The 22,881-nt window shown below is 40.1% G+C and overlaps 1 protein-coding gene across 5 annotated transcripts in view; it reads right to left on the bottom strand.

Annotated features, from left to right (window-relative positions):
• Hasp (Hig-anchoring scaffold protein) overlaps nt 1-22,881 on the bottom strand; it is a 236,319-nt gene that overhangs the window by 74,260 nt on the left and 139,178 nt on the right. For 4 of the 5 annotated variants that reach the window (XM_019041349.2, XM_072304051.1, XM_019041353.2 and 1 more), the window contains exons 5-7: nt 13,824-14,018; nt 6,263-6,439; nt 3,479-3,661 (exon numbers count right to left, since the gene is read on the bottom strand). In XM_019041349.2, coding sequence (XP_018896894.2) covers nt 3,479-3,661; nt 6,263-6,439; nt 13,824-14,018 — 555 coding nt within the window. The remainder of the gene's footprint in view (nt 1-3,478; nt 3,662-6,262; nt 6,440-13,823; nt 14,019-22,881) is intronic. The other variant, XM_019041350.2, reaches the window with a different exon arrangement.

Genomic DNA, 22,881 nt, shown 5'->3' with positions numbered 1-22,881 from the left:
AAAATTTAATTATCGATTTAACGATTCAATTGCAAAAAAAGGGGCCGCAATTTTTCAACGTGTATTTCACAACACAAATGCTATCTCAACCACTATTGTAAGGTACCTTATCCACGGGGGTTGTTAAAGAAGTATTTTTTGTTGTAAAATCCACATTGAAACATTGCAGTCACTTTTTTAGCAATTGAATTGTTAAATCAGCAATTTAATTTTTTCCGTGTATGCTGCACTGAAAATGAGCCCAATGGATTACTAGACAAGGTACTAAATTATGCATCCTGATACATGTCACCAAAACTTCACGTAGAACACAACCCGCGCAACAAAAATTACCGAAATCATCTCCTAATCAAGATATTGAATGTTTCTTGACGCGTGAATTCAAACCTCCCGCTCATGAAAACTCAATGGTCGCGTGAATCAAATCGCACAATAAACGATACCGTGGCAGTCTCTGCAATACGAAAATATAGTAGCCTCAATCATGACGCTTTGGCTCAGCTATTGCAAATTGTTCACACTTTGAACAATAAAGGTTGGGGAAGGAACAGTGCTCGATTGAGAAGCCCGCCGGAAACCGTTGTAAGGCGCGATTTGACACACTTGAAGTATTGAGCTTTTTAGTCTATCAGTTCCAACAACCCGCTGATGGACCAATAAACACGGCGAGGGCTAAAGCACTTACAGATATATTTCCTCATTACGTTTTCATGCAGAATAATTTAAATGACTTCCTCATCATATCAGAGAAAGAAAGGGACCAAAGGGCAGAGGATTGCACATTATTTTCTGGCCAGCACAGCCAAAAGGCCTGTTAACTTCTGCCAAAACGTCAATTTCTACCCTTTTCTCTCAAAAATCGATTGAACAGAAGCCGGGCTCACTGCAGTGCAGCTTCAGACTGAGGAGGTTGGGCATTCGCACTGATGATACAAAATATATCAACTCGGGTGTGTTGCACAGTATCAAGCTCAATTGAAGGCGTTTTTACGCGTTCAGTGTACAACGACCACAAACGATAATGAATAGGAATGCGGGCATGACCTAAGATGAAGAGCTGGTGTGTCCCAAAATCCGGTTCGATGAGGGAGAAGGACATTATTTTCTGGCCAGCACAGCCAAAACGCCTGCAATTTATTGTATATGCAACAGAGACATCCCATAAGCACGAATAGTTGCATCCAAATTGTCGCTACTCGTCTCATGTTGGCCCCGTTTCAATATAAATCCGATTCAATGTTGCAGACCTCCTTTCATACTTCATTTTGGGAGTACATACTTCATTAAAGTTTTGCTTTTACCATTCATTGAACTTTATACATAATAGTATTTGGATTTCTATACATTTCAATCTTCAAAATTTCTTGTGGCTTCCTCCCATCGCCAAAGGCGGCAACGCGGAATTCCCTCCCGGAACTCGTGGAATCTCCGTCTTCATCAACTTTATTCGCTATTCAATAAAATCTGGAGTTTAATCTCCCTTCAAAAACGCTCATCGCATACTAATAGGAATCACGCGGGGAGAAGAAACGGAAGGGAAACTGTCGTCCTGAGACCTCTTTAATTTCCAGGAATTCCGTATTAGCTAACGGTAAACGAATCCTCCTTGTTGCACCCGTGTTTTCTTTCCTCTCTTTTCTTTTCTTTTTTTCTTTTTTTGTGGAATGGTGGGCTGAAAATGTTCCCTCTGAGAGTTCTTCCAGGGAATAGAAACCAAATATTGATTCTTGGTTCCGGTCTTTCTGACTTGCTTTAAAACCGCCCCCCTCCTTCCACCCCGTGCAGTAATCTGTGGAAACGATTTTAAGGGTAATAAACGCTTTGTCCCGAATCTAAAAACGATTCTTATTCGACCGTTGCGTGAGGATTGCGACTCCAATTTTGGAATTATTGCCAAACTTTGCACGAGAAATCCGACGGGCTGATTATTGAAAGTTATAGACAAAACGATAGACAAAGGAGACAGAGAGAACATGGAGTAATCCTATTGGTTACAACGGTTGGGTCTCACAGACTGAGAAGGAAAATAACTGTAGGATCCCCCTTGGGTTGCCGTTAGTTAGTCTATTACTTACCTCATTTGTCCATTGTAACCACCCGCTTTCACCAATTGGATCGGGCCATTTTTCCTTTGACTTCCTTGTCTATAGCTTTGTCTTTCAATTTTTATGACTAACTCACAATGCTGGCTTTCAATCAAATTGACCCAGGTTCTCTATCATATAAATCGAATGTCGATTTAGTTAAGCAAAACTTTTGTTTGTCGTACCAAGACTCGTATTTGCACCGAATATTTCAGCTGTTTGAACCGAAATTCGGGCATTAGAACCAAAATTTACGGTGCCGGATCAGAAACTTATACTTCCATATGTTTAGAAAAAAATGATTTTTTTTTAATATACACAAATATCAAGATGAATCACAAAATAGATTCAAAACATTTAACGAGATTTTTCCCCCACTTTTTTTTCCCATTTTGTAAGAAAGGGTGTATTTGCATCGCCCTTGGTCAAACTGGATTGCGGCAACTGAATAAAAGGCAACTGCGGCTTGATTGTTGACATTTTGTGTGTGTCACCCGGTTAAGACAAGATTAAGGAGAAATGAGTTCTATGATTGGTCAGCTTTATCCTCCGTCCTCTTTTTCTCGCCCATAAATGACGGATTTAACCAGGATTTGACGACATAGTATCGGCAACTTAAGAGATGCCGTTAGCTTCTCGATGCTTACATCATTTATCGACGAGAAAAAGAGGACGAAGGATAAAGCTGACAAATCACAGAACTTAATTCTCCTTAATCTTGTCTTGACTGGTCAACAAACACAAAATATCAACTATGGACCACTAGACAAGGTACAAATTTCAGCATTCTGATATATGTTTCTTAATCAAAATTTCACGTAAAACACGACGCGCACAACAAAAATTACCAAAATCAACTCCTTACAAAGATATTTAAAGATTCCTGATGGGTGAATGCAAACCACCCGCTCATTAAAACCCAATGCTCTACGTGATTCACATGGCGCGCTAAACATTATCATGATAGTCTCTGCGATATAAAAATCTGGCAACCTCAGTCTTGACGCTTTGGCTCAGCTATAGCAAATTGCTTATAGTTTGAACAACACGATGGGAAATGAACATTGCTCGATTGAGAAGCTTGCTGAAACCGTTATAGTGCGCGATTTGACTCACGTAGAGCTTTGAGTTTCTTGTGAGCGGGCAGTTCAAATTCTTCGTAACCAATGTGAAATAAAAACGTTAATATATTCGTTAGGAGTTGGTTTCAGTAATTTTTGTCGTGCGAATCATGTTTTACGTGAAATTCTGGTTAAGAAACTTGTATCAGATCGCTTAAATTCGTACCTTGTCCAGTGGTCCATTGGGCTGCTGATCGGATGGGAATTTTGAAATCCCCGGTGTGGTTCCCAAAATTGGATAAGTGCGGACTAAAAAGCAGCGTGTGATCTTACCTTGGCACTTGGGCATGGAGCCGGACCAGCGTTTATCGGGACCGCAGCGGCGGGTAAGATTACCGGAGAGGGTGTAGCCGTGGCGGCACTCGTAGGAGACGATCGAGTTATACGAGGTCGAAGTGAAGATAGCTTTCCCGTTCACCGGGTTCTCAGGCTCTGGGCACTGAACGGCTGTAACCACAGTTGAAGGAAACCAAAGACAAAAAGTATCTGCTCTCGACTAATCACACTCACTTGGATTGAATGTGTAAGGCCTTGTCTCCACTAGCCGTTTCACGAGATTTGTCCCAGGGAAAAATCCCACTTACGAAGTTGGGAAAAATATTGAGTTAATCAATATTTTTCCCAGTACCAAGTATGGTACTTGTACCCCTAGGATCCACTGAGAGAAGAAGAAGTGAAAAGGAACCGTGCGATATTTTATTCATTACTACATTGTTAATGTTTGTTCAGTTAAAAAATGTGTCTAATTGTCATTTGAGTGCAATTATTATTTTTCTCCCGGTTAAATACTCGACTTTAACTAATTTATCTTCCCGCGCAAACTAGTCGCAGGACTGTATGAGCCCCGTCCCGTGGAGACGGTAACTGGGAAAAATCCCAAAAGTTTCATTCCTGCGATTCGAACTTGGGACAAATCCCATAAAAACGTCCCGTGGAGACAAGGCCTAATGGGCAGAGGCGGATCCTGCAAATTGGCAACACCGGATTCTCTCCATTTAAAGCTATGCTAAAAGATCGATTCTTGTCGGAGCACCTGGCCCCTCCAAGAATCGATAAATTTCCATAGGTTTAAATGGAGCAAATACAATGTTGCCAAATTGCTGGATCCGCCAATGGTAATGGGTCACGGAATCGGGTCTTGATGCTTGATTCTTGTACATTAGCTGAAAATAATAAGATCTGTCTGAAAAGCCATTTTATACTTTCAATAGGCCTATTGCAAACTTTTGATAGAGCGAAAATAAGAGTTGTTCCTCATAAACAAATGTCTCAAAAATCACGATGAGCGCATTGGCAAATTTTGAAATGCACTTCTAACTTAACAATCTGCGCATTAAATTTGCGTTTTTTGAGCTTCTCGCTTCAAAAACGATATTACGGCACAGATTAACATTTCGTTAGAAGAGTCGTTCCATTCAACCCTTTCGCAATAGCAACTCTCAACTTCAACTTAGCCGACGCGAATCGCAATCGGGGGCACAAGGTCAACCAAAGCGGATCTTTATCAACGCGAAGAAATCGTGAATGTAAACACGCTGGGTTAGAATCTCGTCCAGGAACATGGGTTTTGGCTGATTGGTGTCGGCCATGTTGAATGAAACCCCACATGAAATATCCGATTTTACCTACTTCCTGTTTTTGCAAATTTAATTTGAATAATAGTACAATTAATGAGTAGCTAAATATTAATCTTTTTGGTGTTGTTATTATAATTATTATTATAATAGGTATCAAAAATTTTATAATTTTAACACTCTTGAAGATTTTATAAAATCATTACCATGGGTTCGGATCATACTAATTAAAATAGATAGTCCAAGAACTCTTTCTGTAATTAGTAAAATTATAAAGTATAATATGTTATGATTTTCTAGAAGCACCTTATTGAGCAGGGGTCGGATGGAACGACTCATCTAACGACATTTTCACCTGAGCCCTAGTATCGCTTCTGAAGCGGGGAGCTAAAAAAGCGCAAATTGCTTACGCAGATTGTGAAGTTAGGAGTGCAATTCAGAGTTTGCCGATGCACTCATCGTGATTTTTGAGACATTTTTTATGAGCATCAACTTTTATTTTCGCTCTAGCAAGAGTTTGCAACAGGCCCTTATAGCCGAGTTATTGCCCGTTGAAAAATGCGGTGTATGACGTCATCCACAGCGGTAGTGACACCCTTGGTTCATTCCATCTTGCTTTCATCAGTCGGTGTGACTTACATTTGCACTGGTTTTTCAACGCGAAACTCGGATTAAAACAAGGTGGATGAAACCAAGGGTGTCAGTACCGCGGTCGATGACGTCAAAAACTCGACTTTTCAAAGGGCGATATCTCGGTTAATATTGAAGGTATAGAGTTGCTGTTTGGACGAATCTTAATATTTCTAGCTGATCCACAGGATTCGAAGCATCAAAACACGATTCTGTGACCAGCGCAACTGATTCATTATCAAAATAGCTCCAGCGCAGCGTCAGCAACGAAAATTCTAAAAATTACAGTGGAAACTATTTTTAACGACTATTTTAAAATCTTAGAGCTCAGAAACGTTAGATGTATTAGGGAGAAATTTTATATCGCACTTTTCATACATTATCAATACTTAAGAGTTGTAATTTCATGAGTGCATTTTGTGGGGGATAACATTGAATGCAACAGTACAATCTTTATTTACCATAAAATCTGCTCGAATCAATGCCACATTTCTGAGATATTTGGACTGGATTCAGTAATAAGTTTAAAAAAACTCACTGTAACTCTACCTTGCTGAGGAAGAGCGCCGTATGAACATTCGAGGGTTGTCGAATTTCTCCGTATGGAACATGCACTCATGACAAAATGTATTTTTTCCTTAAAATTTCCAGATATTTTAGATTGAGTTGAGAATACAATAGTCTGAAAAATTTAAAGAAAAATATTTACAACCGCCGGCATAAATTCGTATTTCATCAGAGGAAATTTGGCGACAAATCAAGGTTCATATGGCGTTTTTCCTCAGCATAGCAGAATTGGCTCGTTTTAAAAAGAACGCATGTGCATGTAGGAGTACACTTTAATTATACTTACGCACACATGTGGGGAGCTCACGAGGGAACCAGGTTCCATCAGCCTGACAGATGGTGTCCTGGCGGCCGACCAGTTCGAACCCCTCCACGCAGTGATAGTTGACCCTGCACCCGAAAGTGTAACATTCCTGAGGATACCACCCGTTCGTGATTCGGGGTGGTGGGCCGCAAGACCGAGCTGCAACATTCACGAGAGAAGATCAAATGCGGATCATGCGATCATTTAAAAAGGATGGTTTCTTTTCGGTGGAAATGGGTAAAAATGGCGTGTAGCGATGGGCCTGTTGTGAACTTTTTCTAGAGCAGAAATACAAGCTTTTATAAGCTTTTAGTCACATTCAGCTGAAACTGAGACTAACAAAAAAAAAAAAGAAAACCCGAGACGATCGCCGGGAACAAAATAAAAAGCGGTGTCAACACATTAGTCAACATTACACTGGGGAAAAAAACACGTTGGATCTAGAGTCCAGACTCTTGAAAATATTGACAAGAAAAAATAATGTTGATTCAATCAGATTTTTGCTTAAATCAAAAGGAAATCCGCTCAAATTAATAGGCTTGGTTCTTGATTTAGGCAAAAATCCGATTGAATCGACAGTATTTTTTCTTGTCGATGTTTTTAAGAGTCTGTTCTCGAGATCCAATGTGTTTTTTTTCCAGTGTAAGAAAAAAAAATCCGAAACAATCGCCAGGAACAAAATAAAAAGCGATGTCAACACATTAGTCAACATCAGCTGAGCGTAAATTGGCTTTGAAAATGAACGAAAAGTAAATGCATATCTTGATTGCAAGGATAGATACTTTTGAAAAAGCTAATATAGTATTTTAAGCCAACACCATCTTGGATTTTGGGATTCGAAAATTTGACTTCCAATTCGAGTTGCCCGTTAAAAAGTACCCCATGATACCACGTTTCACAGAAATCTATCAAACAGGCTCCGAGATATCGTCATCTTCGATTTTGGAATTTTGAAAGCTAGACTAAAAATTCAAGGTTCCTTACAAAAAATACCCAACTCTACCGAGTCTCAAAAAAATAGATTGAACAGAGGCCGAGCTCACTGCGGTACAGCTTCAGCGTGAGGAGGTTGGGCATTCGCAGTGATGATACAAATATATCAACTCCGGTGTGTTGCACAGTATCAAATTCAATTGAAGGCGTTTTTCACGCGTTCATCAGTGCACAACGACCAGACGCGACGATGAACAGTGATGTGGGCATGACCTAAAATGAAGAGCTATTGCTTCCCAAAATCCAGTTCTATGGGGGAGGAGAGAAAGGAGTAGGGTAAGAGGAGGATTTTTTTTGGTCGTTCATTTGTCGAAGCGCCTTCTGGGGGTTGGGCCGCGTAGCGGTCGGGGGGCGTAGCCCCCTAGTTTTCAATAAGAGGCAACTCTTATTTTTGCTCTAGCAAAAGTTTGCAACAGGATTGCCTTCCACCACTAGAATGCGGTCCTCCATTCATGGACGCAAGACCGCTGGAATGTGGTCCCACGTTACCCTCTCGGATTTTCATGTGAAAATCCTCCCGGAGGAATGTTATATCGCTATGATGCGGTCCTGCGTTCATTGGCGGAAGACCGCATATGGGATTTCGTTATTCCACGTTTGGTTGACCCAATGTACCGTACCTCTGCATTTAAGAAACTTGGTGGACTGTGGTAAATTCAGTTTTTTTAAAGCATTTCTTTTAGATACCAGGTGCCTATGGGTGGGTGTTCACAAGTGGATCCGATTTTGTAACGTAGGGCCGCACTACACTGAAAAAAATTCTCGGCGTTTTTACCACGGTCCGTTGGTACCTTTACCATCTCACTTTCTGCACCAATAATTGGTAATTCTATCAAGACAGACTGGTAAGCTTACCTAAAAACCGATATTTTTACTTTCTTTCAGGTAAGAATACTACTTTTATTGGTAATCAATTCTCGGTAACTTTGCCATTTTATCTCGGTAATTCTACCACAGTCGATAAAAATTATTGGCGTTTTTTCCAAGGTCCAGTAAAATTACCGAGAAAGTTCAATAATAAAGTTCTCGGTAAAATTACCAATTCCATAAATGGTAATTTTACTAAGAAAGAAATGGGATCAAATAGAGCCCTGAATTCTTGGTAATTTTACCCTTTTCTTAGTAAATATACCGAGATTTTTTTTTCAGTGAAATCACCAGGGCAGTGTTGCGTCATAGAACGCAGAGCCGCTAAAATGCGGTCTTGCGTGACCATTCGTATGAGCACCACTCATTGAAAAGAAGAACAACTGGACGTTATTTTACAATTAGGAACTATAATTTCTGGCTTATCCGTAAAAACACTAATATGTGCATGGAAATTGATGGTACATACGTCGTTTCTTTACCGAGGAAGACATTATAGTTCCAATTTTCAAAATGTAGTCCAATTCATGTTTTGCGTGTGTGCTTCTTGCCTACACAGTAATATGCAGGCGTTTGAAAGATCGATGATTATCCTATTATTTTACGCTTTGACGGTACATGAAAGGAGCTTGGAGGATAAGGCGCATAAGTGCAATTATTGAACTGAGATGTTGATGATGTCAAATAAAGCTGGTTTTAAAATATGGCCTGTGAATAACTAACTATTTAAATCAAAAAGTGAGTTTGAACTTTCGATCCGCCTTTAGGCCCCATGTAATTTTGAAACTTGATACACGTTTTTCTTGAGATAGCAAAAATCGTACTGATGCGGCTTGTTCTCAAAGCTCTTCATCTAGGCTTTGTTGCTTATATTTCTGCTTTGAACGCCGATCTTCAAGTTGCACTACTATGAGTCGCGGCAGAGACAAACCCTTTGAGTAGGGGTAGACGCAAACCCCTAACGAGAAAAATAAGACCTCTAATAGAATGATTCACGTGGGTGTGGACGGTGAAAATTGTGTCGGAATCGGTTTCGCCCTCGAGCACCGTGTCGTGGGGACGTAAGTGGGCATTAACGGATCCCCCAAATTCAGAACTCATTAGCGGAAGTTTCGAAAAATATCCCAGGGTACTGTGGGGGTTTAATTTGTCGGGAAATTAATAATTCTCTCGCAACAGGTGTTCTGATTTATTGCGCCCCCCTTTCATCCCTCGCGCCTTCGTCCTCTCTCGTTTTCAGGATACTGCGAATTTGCAGTCGGCGCGGCGTTGTCGCCAACGCTTACAGCTTTTTCAGTGAAATTCGTGGAAAATTCCACGGTAAACTATGATTTCACCACGAATCTGCATACGGAACCATTTAATACGGACTTCTGTGGACTTCTCTTAAATCTCCTTTGTTTCCATGCATTTTCACTACGTATCCTTCACTTTTAACGGTTCTTGGATTTCATGATATTTAAATGTTTTTATGTACTCGATACTAGACGGCCTGACAAGCAGGGCCATGCCCTTGTCGTACACTGGAAAAAAAACACATTGGATCTAGAGTCCAGACTCTGAAAAACATCGACTCTTGATTCAATCAGAATCTAGCTTGAATCAAGAACCAAGCCTCTTAATTTAAGCGGATTTCGTTTTGATTCAAGCAAAAATCCGATTGAATCAAGAGTATTTTTTCTTGTCAATGTTTTCAAGAGTCTGGACTCTAGATACAATGTGTTTTTTTTCCAGTGTACGCGGAGGAAGAAGAAGAAGAAGAAGAAGAAGAAGAAGTAGAAGAAGAGTAAAAGTAGAGGAAGAAGAGGATGATGAAGAAGTAGAAAAAGAAGATTCTCTTTCCCAATATGTGCGATGTTCAGAAATGGACCGAGTTTACGAGTAGAAATGCACCAAATTGCATCGAGCTCGTATTTTCATTCCGGTATTTCAAATTTCTGCTCCTATTATAGAACAAAAATTACTTGCCATGCTCATCGATGCTAGGTTTCTCGCGTTTTTCAAGATTTATTGATATTTCGGACCTTTTTGTCCATTCCTGTTATCACTGCAGTCTTTCATCACCATGTAACGCCGTGCTGGTTTCTTTTGATTTTAATTTATTTTTTATATTGGTACTTTTTTAGAAGTTGATAATGATGTCGTGAAACACCGAAACGTCCTGTGTATTTGTATGTATTTAAGCCTTGTTTCCACTGTTTCCTTGTTTGCTTCTGCTCCTATTATATTTATCCAGGGAGAAAGAAGCCAACTTTATTGCTTAAAATTCATAAAGAGTATTTTACTGTCAGAGAAGAAAGATTATGGACAATTTGAAGAAATTACGTTGACTAGTTTTCCAAAGAATAAATTATGTACGGCAGGAGATATGCAACGTCAAAAATGAATATACGTGGTTCCTCACTTTTGCCAAAATTTAGAATGCTTCCTTGCTTCTCGAAAATACTCTCTGAAAATCTCGTATAATAATGTCTGGCAGTATTCTCTTGAGGAAATAGAATATAAGTGCGGAAAAATTGGGACACTGAGATCGATATATGTGCTTTTATGATCTCACCGACAAGCAACTGTACTATTCGTGTTTTGCAGTTGTGCTACTTGCCTACGCAGAATTATGCAGGCGTTTTACAGGAGGACGGTTCTTTCAGCTCATTTTAAAGGAGCTCTTTTCTCCGCTTGTTATTTTGCACATTTCTTGTTCTACTTCACTTTTGAAATAGAATCGATTTTAGGTCATATATTTCGAAAATCGAGTGGCAACTCTGTGAGAGTTGTGGGAGGATCGAGTTTTGTGGCGGTTGGGCGTCGCAGAGCGCCAGAGAGCTTTGTGAAAGCGACTCCTGTGCATGTATATCACAAATTTATGTTATTTTCTCTGTGTGAAAAATATTTTTTAAACATTTCAAGCCATAATAAAAAACACAAGTTCACCCGGTTCACACAGTTTCGTCCCCTTACAAAAAAATCGAAGGAATTTGGAGCATCGAATTTGTAACACCACAAACGAGATAGGCGTTGTTGTAGTTTTAATGGTGATATCGTCACCCTCCAGGCAAAGTATCACAAGCGCCATGCGACGTTTAAAAATTTCGGCCGCCATTTTATTTTTTTACTGAGAAATTGTTGGTTGAATCTGTTCGAAAATTTCACTAAATTTTATCGGCAGCACAAAGAAAATTCGGTGTAATTTTCGGACAGGTTCGTTGAACAATTTCTCTGTAAAAAAATATAATTGCGGCGGAAATTTTTAAACGTCGCATGGCGCTTGTGATACTTTGCCTGGAAGGTGACGATATGGCTCCTTCGTTCATTTTGTAGCTCAATTCTTGGAACTTGCCAAAATTCAAACCACGCCTGTAAAGCAGCTCATTTGGTCAGCGCTCATCAAAAAGGAACCGTGCATGAAAGTACTCAAAAAACACATAACTGCACAAACATATCAATGACAGATCCGCTGTTATTTAAATAACCCAAACACGTCAGTCCTTTTTGATGATCGCAGTCTATTTACTCCACACTGCATGACGTATACTGATATCAAAAAGACGCTGCAAGGGCGTCTCCCGCCCATGGATGCAAGATCGTGCTGGAAACTACCGTTTCTCCCATGCACCTTAATGCAAAGAATGCAAATCTCACAATGCAATCTGACAACCTTGATGGACCATAATTGCCGAATAGCGCTGAAATCACCCGTATCCCCATGAGTTTTAAGGTGCATAAAAGAGGTTTTACTATACAATTTTGCAGTCTGTTTTAGAGAGACGACTGAAAAGCCTCGGTTTTTCGGCTACCTTTGCCCCCGCTGAGTTCGCTGAAAAGCGCAGTCCCGCACCGAGGCTTAAAGCGAAAACGACGGATCATCGTAACATTTCCATGCGATTCACGCGGTTTATTTTTAGCGTGACCTAATCACTGAGCTGGACAGGAGCTTCTACATTGCCCCCTTGCATTTCGGGATTCGAATATTTTGAGGCATTAAGCTCACAGCTTTCAAGGCAATGTTTCGTCAAAATATTCCTTGACCAATTGAAAATGAAACTCAAAAATAAAGCCTATTATAGTCTAAAACAATTTTTCGAAGAACTTGTATAATTTCATTTTGCTTAAATTGTTGTATAAATTGTAAATTTGACTTGAGCCGGAGCTTTTTACTATAGGCTGTATGCATCATCAATGAAATCTATCTATCTATTCGAGATTTCTATATTTATCGTGTTAAGAATTATTATAACATGAGGATATCAGCCGAAACGAGTAGAAACTGCATTATTCACGATCCTATCTATCTATGTAAGGCTACATTCAGTTGAATCTGAGACTTTTATTTATGAAAATTAAGAAAAAATAAAACCAAAAAATTGACAGAAACATAATAAAAAGCGGTGTCGACACATCAGTCGATATTAGCTGAGTAAAAGTTGGTTTTGAAAATGAACAAAAAATAAAAGCATATCTTGATTGCGGAGATAGATACTTTTGAAAAAGCAAATATAGCATTGTAGGCCACCACCATCTTGAATTTTGATATTTGAAAATTTGATTTAAAATTCGAGTTGCCCGTTTAAAAATTACCGCATGATACCGTGTTTCACAAAAATCTATCAAACAGGGTCCGAGATAGCGTCATCTTGGATTTTGGAATTTGGAAAACTAGACTAAAAATTCGAGATTCCTTACAAAAAATATCCACTTCTACCGAGTCTCACAAAAATAGATTGAACAGAAGCCGAGCTCACTGCAGTGCAGCTTCAGATTGAGGAGGTTGGGCATTCGCACTGATGATACAAATATATCAACTCGGGTGTGTTGCACAGTATTAAGCGGAGATAGATACTTTCTCCGCGCGCCTAAAATTTCCTCGGATTCTCAGGGATCCAAACGTATTTTTTTCGACTGCGTGATAAAGAAAACACCAATACTACCGCGCTAAGGAAGAACTCGGTATGAACATTCGAGGGTTGCCTTTCCTTCGATAAAATATTCATTTTTGAAGAGTGTTATAGATAATTAATCTTGTTTTCAGGTAATTCAGCGGAGACACCCAAAAGCGCTTTCGTCCAAAAAAACGCCAAAAGTCCATTTGTGCTTTTGGAAGTTTGCGCTTTTAGATAGTTATCTAATGTAGATCTGAATACACATAATGTTCTTCAACTAATTCGAAGGGAAATATTCAGACATTTCCCTGAAAATTTATGCTTTCTGGAGGAAATTTTGGCAACGTCTGAAGACTCATTCGACGTTTTTACTCAACACGGCAGTATTTTTGCCAGAGTCCTGATTAATTGGACGTAGTTCTACCAAACAGACCTATGTGGAAGTGAGAAATATGGGGTGTGCTCGTTAGTCTCTGGCCGTAAGAGTGAATGAGAATAATAAAGCGCCAGTGACGTCAGCGGCAATGAAAAAGCGGGGGTGAGACGTCGACGTCGTCGTCGGGGCTCTTTAACTCATGAGCCCTGTCCACAAGGCTCTCTTGCCATGCCCACGGCTCATGAGTTCCGCACTCAGCTGCACATAGGTCTGTTTGATAGAATGCAATATCCCGCTTTGCCAATTCTTCAAAAGGAACCACGCCCACTTTTACATTGCTTCTTATGCAGATTTCTAGAGCACACCCCACATTTCTCATCGCCACATAGGTCTGTTTGGTAGAAATACGTCCAATTGATGTAATACTCACGTTTGCAGGAGATATCGGGTCCGAACCAAGACGCGGTGGCGCCCCCGATGGCGAGGCACTTGGCCTGCGAGAATCCGTCGGTGTCGTAGCCGTGCTGACACTGGTACTGGATTGTCACGTCCACGTCGAACGTCGTCTGCTCCGGGAACCCGTTGTGCCGCGCGTTCTCGATCTCCGGAGGCGCGTGGCAAAACACTGGAAAACAAAAATTAAAATACACAAATAAATAATTAGCCAAATCACAGACAGAAAATAGAATGTCGATGGCTAAAGTGCACTGAAAAAAAAAATCTCGGTGTATTTACTAAGAAAAGGGTAAAATTACCAAAATTCGGGTTTCTATTCAATCCCAGTTTTTTCTTTGTAAAATTACCATTTATGGAATTGGTAATTTTACCGAGAAATCTCGGTAAAATTTTTGAATTTTCTCGGTAATTTTACTGCACCTTGCCAAAAAGCCAATATTAAAAACGCCAATATTTTTTATCGACTCTGGTAGAATTGCCGAGGTAAAATGGCAAAGTTACCGGGAATTGATTACCAATAAAAGTGGTATTCATACCTGAAAAAAAACAGTAAAAATACCGGTTTTTAGGTAAGCTTACCAGTCTGTCTTGGTAAAATTACCAATACTTGGTAAAAAAGTGAGATGATAAAGGTACCAACGGACCTTGGTAAAAACGCCGAGATTTTTTTCTCAGTGTGTGGAACAACTGAGGGTATGGATTCGAGTGACATGAGTCGATCGTAAAATAAAAAGGTGAATTGATGGACGTGAACAGATTGACACCGATTCGACCGACAAATTATTAAAAAACCGGTGTCGATCCTTTGGACATGAATCGAACGAGAATAAATAGATCGTATTCGATACATCAAATAGGTGAGATTGTATCGATTTCGACTGGTTCAGCATGTAAAAATAGCTTTAAAAGTCAATTTAGAAATCCGAGGCAACGGGTCTCTCGTATTCGAATTTTTATTCTTTCGAGTACCAAATGGCAATGGAAAGTGAAGTTATTTGGAATTTTCTCATTTTTAGAATTTCAAAATTTAATGCAAAACACGGCAGTTTTAAAAAATTTTGCCGTTGATCAGTTTTCTGTTTAGAAAATAAAGTATGACAGGAAGTCTACGACGTCGCCAAACGAGATAGGTGGTTGCCGACTTACACCGTCGATATAGACATTTCGTCGCTCTTCTGAGGTAAGAACGTATCTCGATTTCATTGTGAATCCTATTTTACATCAGAATACATGCTTTCTGGAGCTCAGATTGAAACCGAAATACGCCGCTCGGTCGGGGAAGCGACGATTTTTGCAATATCATTGCACCAAAATGAGCATCCTCGGGGTGCAATGACATTGCAATCCGACCGTAGGTTTCACAGGAACCATTTTAACGACCCTCTCACCTCAGCGCCCCCCTCTTATCCCGTTTTTTTTCGGAATCCTCTCGAGTCTCGTTAACACGCATCCCCTAGTCCCCGATCCTGTTCTACCGAGCTAAGGAAAAAGAGCGTATGAGCCTTCAGGCGTTGCCAAATTTCCTTCAATAAATTATGAATATTCCGAAAAATTTATAAACGTTTTTCCTCCAATTTTGCAGGTAATTTTGTTCGCAATTTCACCTAAATTCCCTGAAAATTCCAAGGAAAAATTTCCGTAGCTTTCTTCAGAAACAAATATTTTATCGAAGGAAATTTGGCAACTCTGGGATGTTCATACGGCGTTCTTCCTTAGCGAGGTCCTGTTCGCCTGCGAGTGGCAGGCACTCGACTCGAATCGAGCCATTCTCCGTCTCCTCCCCCTCCCCCTGCCCCTCTCCCTCCCCCTGCCCCTCTCCCTCCCCCTGCCCCTCTCCCTCCCCCTGCCCCCTCCCTCCCCCTCCCGCCCGCGAAAAAGCTCCCGATTTTCAAATTTCGCCAACCCGGTCCCGGCGTGATATAAGCCCGGTGAAATGAGGTTCGTTGCGCTCTCATTAGGGACTGATCTGAATGATGCGCTATTGGCACATCGGGCGAGATTCAATGGCAACGCGCTGCATTAAACAATGGAGATGGAAAACATCTGAATCGACCCGAAATGATGATATAGAATTAACAACCTTGAATGGCCCGCGTTTAACAGAGAGGAATCAAGGCACAGCAGCTTTTGCCAAATTTAACCGAGCAATTTAACCTTTTACAAGAGAACGTTTGTGCGGATTTTTTTTTGAAAATTTTAAGGGATTTGCTTCGTACTATGCAGAAAATTTACTAAAATTTACAAAAAAATCCGCACAACCGTTATCATGTAAAAATTATTTGCTAAATTACATTTGGCTATAGCTGATATACTATCAATACATATGATATACTACCAATTGTATTAAATTTGGATTATTAAGATTTTTATTTTTATCATCTTATCTTATTCTATTTATTTTTTATTACAATTTTAAGTTAAATTAAAATTAATAATTTTCAAAATTTTTTTTTTTTTGGTTGGTTCCTTTCTGCTTAACGCGGTCATAATGGCACTTAGGCCGCAAAAAATAAAACATAGGAAACCGGGATGTTTCGCAGCCGCTACAAGCTCATTTTCGACGCTATGTAGTCAGATGCTTTCATGGATGAGCCTGAAATTGTAGTTTATAATTGCAAAATTTAGTCTCTAAGTACTACGGAGAACTAAACTTTAGTTGCCATGGAAATGCAACACCTGGTGAGCGCTATCAGATGTTATTCAAAGATTGTGCGAGCTGCTCTTCACTGTAAAAAAACATAAATGTCTTCGCTTCGCGGACATTTAATTGGAGGAAATTTCTCTAAGCTTTGGTCTTATTTTTATGACGAGAGTTGGACTAATTACATTTTGCAATTACGCTAAACAAAGTCTGGCGCGGTTTTGTAACAACGTGTGAGCCGTTAGTTTCTCTATGCACATAAGTGCTTATACGAACTATCTAGACATTGAGAATCCTAATTGTAAAATAGTCAAGTTGTTAATCCCAGAGTACCTGGATCCCGGTTCTCGATAGACGAGAGAAACAATAGATCGTATTCGATAGTGGTTCGATATATCGTTTGGTTCAATACAATAGAACATAACTGCAAACAAAAGTTTTAGGATTTAAGGTAGAGAAGCTGAAGAAGAGAAAATTCCAAACAATTACACTTTTCATTGCCATGCGGCACTCATAAGAATCAACAATCCATCCAAAAAACCCATTCACACGGATTACTCGAGTGACTTTTGAGGCTATGTTTACATGTTGAACCAATCGATAGGTATCGGTAAAAATATCGATACAATCTCACCTATTCGATGTATCGAATACGATCCATCACACGATGTTAGCAACATCTGCGGGTCGATTATTGAAATTTATAGACAAAGCTACGGACAAAGAAGACATAAGGAGTATAGAGCGATCCTATTGGTTGGAATGGATGGTTTCTATAGACTAAGGGAATAAATGATGGACTAACTATCGGGTCTCTCGTGGGTTGCCGTTAGTTAGTCTATTATACTTGCGCCTATTGTCCATTGAAACCACCCGCTTCCACCAATAGGATCCCTCCATATCCTTATTGTTTTCTTTGTCTATTGCTTTGTCTATCAATTTCAACAATCAGCCCGCTGATGGCAATTAGCAGGTTTTCAATTTTCGCTCTTCACACTGAAAAAAATTCTCGGCGTTTTTACCAAGGTCCGTTGGTACCTTTACCATCTCATTTTTTTTACCCATTATTGGTAATTTTACCAAGGCAGACTGGTAATCTTACCTAAAAACCGGTATTTTTACTGTTTTCTTCAGGTAAGAATACCACTTTTATTGGTAATCAATTCCCGGTAATTGTGCCATTTTATCTCGGTAAATCTGCCACAGTCAATAAAAAAATTGGCGTTTTTACCAAGGTCCAGTAAAATTACCGAGATAGTTCAATAATTTTACCGAGATTTCTCGATAAAATTACCAATTCCATAAATGGTAATTTTACCGAGAAAAAACTGGGATCAAATAGAACCCTGAATTCTTGGTAATTTAACCCTTTTCTTAGTAAATACACCGATATTTTATTTTCAGTGCAGATCGTCGCTCCTCTGACGTAAGGGTGTATCTCGATTTCAGCATGAACCCTAAAAAGCGTGGATTAACAAGTAAAACAGGAGTCACGTGGCAATTGAAATACACCCTCACGTCAGAAGAGCGACGAGAGAGAGGGCTGCACGGACATGGTAACACTCCCCGTAGGTACTCCAGGTCGCACAAAAAATCGCTTCTTTACACTTCAATCAGGCAACGTCATCATTGAATAGCTGACTATGAGGGGCGCGGGGGGGGGGGCACTGCGCTATTTAAATCCGCAATACGTTTTATTTAAGCCATCGACCTGCGCCTCAAACTTACCCCTCCGCTGCACCCCCCGCCACCCCCGCCCGGGTTTCGATTTCCCGGCGATGGAGACGCTAATAGTGCTGCCGCTTTGATGGATTTCTCGTTTTCGATGACGTGAAATGATCGGATTTTCGTCGAGAACGGCCGCCGGCGCACAGAAGAAACAAGTCAACGAGAGAGCTCGAATGGATCGCATTTAGCAAAAAGAAAACAGCGCAATTATAGTGTTTTCAAAATCGTGCAGATTCTCCTTTGCTTTTAAAAATACATGATATATGTACAGTTTTAAAATTTACACGATTACTTTCCTTAAAAATGAACAATTTTTTGGTGGGAAGCCAAAATTATTTGCTAATCTGGGAGATTTTTTAGATAATTATGAAGAAGCAACGTTTTTCCAACAATGTTTTAGCGCTGGTTCCTTTTTGCTAAATGCGATCCGAATATGATGTGGAAACTTCAAAAGCTCATCTCTTCGGCAGTTCAAAATGTAGATATTTAAGGGTGACTCCGTTGATTTTTCCGTAGAAAATTTCTCCTGAAACTACCCCTTTTTTAAGGGGGACGTGCTTTCACCCAAGTTTGCTTATACTCCAATCCGTTGAGGTCTTAATCTTGTCCCTTGCACGGGAAAAAAGCGTGAGGGGCTTTTTTCTAAAATAGGAATACGCATGAAGCAAAACGGAACCAGCGCGATGACAGCGTATTCGAAATCGTGCAACTTCCTCTTTTCGTTTAAAAATACTTAAAAATGTGCAGTATTCATTTACACAACTATGTTTCTAAAAAATGAACAATTTTTCGGCGGGAAGAGAAAACTGTTTGCTGTTTCAGAAGATTTTTTTAGAATATTGTGATGGAGCAACATTTTTACAACACTGATGTAATCACGCTTGTTCCTTTTTTCTAAATGCGATCCAATTGAGGTATCTGGTATTACTCCAATTTGTTGGATGGCATGGACATTTCTAATTAATGGTGGTAGTTCCGCAACATTTGGGTTGTAACCTAATTTATTAGGGTGCCACCACAATTAATTTTTTTTTTTTTTTTTTTTTTTTTTTTTAATTCAAAGAAAATAGTTATTACACGATTATTATAAATGGTACTCAAAAATCAGAAATTAACAATACAATTCAATAATCTTAAATGTAAGTAATTACAGTATAATTTATCTATTTTCTAAGAGACCGGGACCAGCCGTGGCTACTACTTCGGTTTGTGTGGGGGTTGGCATCCTATTATTTGTTACCTTATTTCTAGTTTCTAAAACTAACCTTATATATCTATATACCATGTTCCAATTTGCTTTTGTTTCCAACCACAATTAATTGGGATACTACCGCTTTAATTTGATTACTACAGGTTTAATTTCACGGAAAAAATGGAAGTGCTGATTTAACAATTTTGTAGCTAAAAAACGTTTACGACATGTTTTAATGTAGATTTTACAGTTAAAGAATATTAATTTAACCAACCCCGTAGTTTAATGGAGATGTTGCATGTATGAGGAATTTGCGATTTGACTATTGATTCTTATGTAAAAGTTCGCGAGAAACACGATGAAGCCACTGGTTTTCTCTGAAATCAACTCCCAAGCTCAAAAAAAGCTCTCAAGTTGAGGCCAAAATGGCCGGGGATATCTCACGCTATCCTGAGAGTCTACCTCTACATCAAGACAAACTCTCCATGCAAAGATAGGGAGCAAATACATTAGCAGTGATGACGTGTTTTCAGTTTTTGAGTCCCCAAATAAAGTGGTAGCCCTATCAATGTATTTGCTCCATATTTTTGCATGGAGAGTTTGTCTTGATGTAGAGGTGGACTCTCGGGATAGCGTGGGATATCCCCTCCATTTTGGCCTCAACTTGAGAGCTTTTTTTGAGCTTGGGAGTTGATTTCAGAGAAAACCAGTGGCACCATCGTGTTTCTCGCGAACTTTTGCATAAGAATCAACAGTCAAATCGCAAATTCTTCACATATGCATCATCTCCATTAACGAGTAGAAAGTACTTTTGGAACAAGTCGGACATATCTTTCTACAATTTGTAGATTAACAATCCCTTTTTTCCCGTGTTGTTTTTAGGCCGTTGCAGTTTCTCTTCCAGCGGCCCAGTTCACTGTGCGGCGACCGGCGACTCGCGATCGGGCACTCTATCTACAGGTTGTTAACAGCTTTGATGGACGAGTCGAAGTCGTGAAAGGCGATACACCGATCTCAGTTTTCCCCGCCGACGTATTCCGCGGGTTTTCGGGCCCCGAGGGGGTGCGCGCGGGGGGAAGGGGGTTGATTTCCCGCCATAAATTTTCGCGCGCAACGTTGATGTTCGAATTTGAGGTGCATTGAAACAGAAGAAGAAAGGAGCCTGAGGGTTGTATTGAGTCGTTCCTAAGTCAACCTCTTTCCTTGGGGGCTCCGTACAGTTTACAACGTAATTAAGGGATGTAAAAGAAGCACTCAACTCTAATCTAGACACGTATCGTCAACCCTCAGACGTAAAAGCGTATCTGGATTTCCACGTGAGCCCTATTCTACGTATAAAGCCATGTTTTCTGCGGGTTGATTATTGAAATTGATAGACAAAGCTATAGACAAAGAAGGCATAGGGAGTATGGAGCTATCCTATTGGTTGAAATGAGTGGTTCCTATAGACTAAGGGAGAATATGATGGACTGACTATCGGGTCCCTCGTGGGTTGCAGTTCGTTAGTCTATTACCTACTTCCTTTGCTCATTGCGCAACCACCCGCTTCCACCAATATGATCCCTCCATATCTCTTTTGTCTATAGCTTTGTCCATCAATTTCAATAATCGGTCCCCTAGGGCTCATGCGGATATGGAGATACGCCCTTACACCAGAGGAGCGACAATACGCGGCTGCGCGTGTAGCATAAGTGTATTCGTCAATCAGTGACAATTGATCGATTATCGATCATTCTCTATTTGCAGCTATGGTAAAGAATCGATTATTAAGGAGGTAGTTGGGAAAATTCTGTTTATCGGTCCCTTTCCATAGGTTTAAATGGCAGATAAATCGATAAATTGCAAAGTACCCCACGCCACAGTCGTTAATATGCGTTCTTGCATACGTTTTCTTATGAAGCATTTTTCGAAGGGCAAGTTTTCCAATCCTCGAAAAGATGGCGGAATAAAATCAAAAGTGCGACTGAGTGCATAGGACTTGCACGTTCCGCGTTCCATGGCTCATTTAAATTCGTTTCAATTCCACATAGTCCTTTTATCGTAAACACGTCCAAATATTCAGAACACTCGATTTTAAACATGTTAACGTAAGATTCCTCTTCGCAGATCACATTACAGTCTGTTTAATGTTGTCGCGCGCACAGAGTTGCTGTCGTTAATGTACATGAACTCGACCCTCGGCCCTACTCATTGGATTTCCTTTCGAATACATTAACATGCGACCGAAGCTTTTAATTAAAATCTCGAATTAATTGCATTCGAAAGCGATCAGCTGTGGAGGGTACACAGCTTGTTTGAAAGAGCACGGCAATCAAAACCCGCATATCGTTGCTTCCCTGACGTAAAGGCGTAATTACATTCCTGAAAGCTCTGTAAAATCATGGAATCATACGGGCGCCAGGATTCATCTCGAAATGCACTTACGCCTTTACGTCAAAGGAAAGACGATATTACACCGATTCATGGGAATCACACATCTAGGCCAAAATACAAGAAGGATAACTTCAAAGAAAAATGTAGGTTTAAGTTGGATTCTTCGTGGACAAACTAGGGTCGAGTGCTGGGAACGGTCCAAATCATCGAGTCTACACGGAAAAAAATGGATTTGCTGATCTAACAATTATTGTTAAAATATGTGTCCGACATGTTTCAAACGTACATTCTACAATAGTAGAAGAAAGCTAATTTGACCACGGGGTAGGTTCAATTAACATTTTTTAACTGTAAAATCTACATTAAAACATGTCGGACACTTTGTTTAACTATAAAATTGTTAAATCAGCAATTTCATTTTTTCAGTGTATCTCGAATGTTCGTACGGCGTTCTTCCATAGCACGACAGTGTATCTCTTGCGTGCAACAGACCCGTTGCCCGCGACATGCCTCTCGTGTGGGAAGAAAAGGACCCATGGCAAACAAAACAGTCGCTCGGAGGAGACATCATTCATAGATAGTTTTCCTTGAAATTTACGGGTATTTTAGATTGAATTCCGTGAAAAATTGTCCGAAAATTTGAGAAAATAATATTTACAGTTTTCCCAGTAATTTCGCTTTTTCCGGAGGAAACTTGGCAACTCTCGAAGGCTCATACGGCGTTCTTCCTTAGCACGTCAGCTCTCCGTTAATCAAACTCGGGCGCAGGGAAGCTGTCGGTGTCGGTGCGAATTTATCCGCCGATCCCGTGTCCGTGTCGGCGACAAAAAGTGCGTTTATATTCTTTGTTTGACAGTTTTAAATGGGCTTCGGGGAGCAGCCGAAAAAAACAACGAAGGCGGAAAATCTAATCCCGAGCTGGGAGGCGTCGATAAGTTTTAATGCCACTGTGCGTCGCCCGCGCCCTAATTGAACGCCCATCGGACCGAGCCGAATCACAGCTTCGTTTGAGCGTTATGAGTCCCATGTTGCCGGACGTCCGTCAATTTAAGCGAATTCTCGTTGATCTCCTGTGATGTAAGGTAAACTGCCGTACTA

Source organism: Bemisia tabaci, chromosome 9 (assembly GCF_918797505.1).
Source record: "Bemisia tabaci chromosome 9, PGI_BMITA_v3".
In the NCBI taxonomy this organism is placed as follows: Eukaryota; Metazoa; Arthropoda; class Insecta; order Hemiptera; family Aleyrodidae; genus Bemisia; species Bemisia tabaci.
The sequence above is the reverse complement of the archived record's forward strand: the minus strand, read 5'-3'. Positions and strand labels throughout refer to the sequence as shown.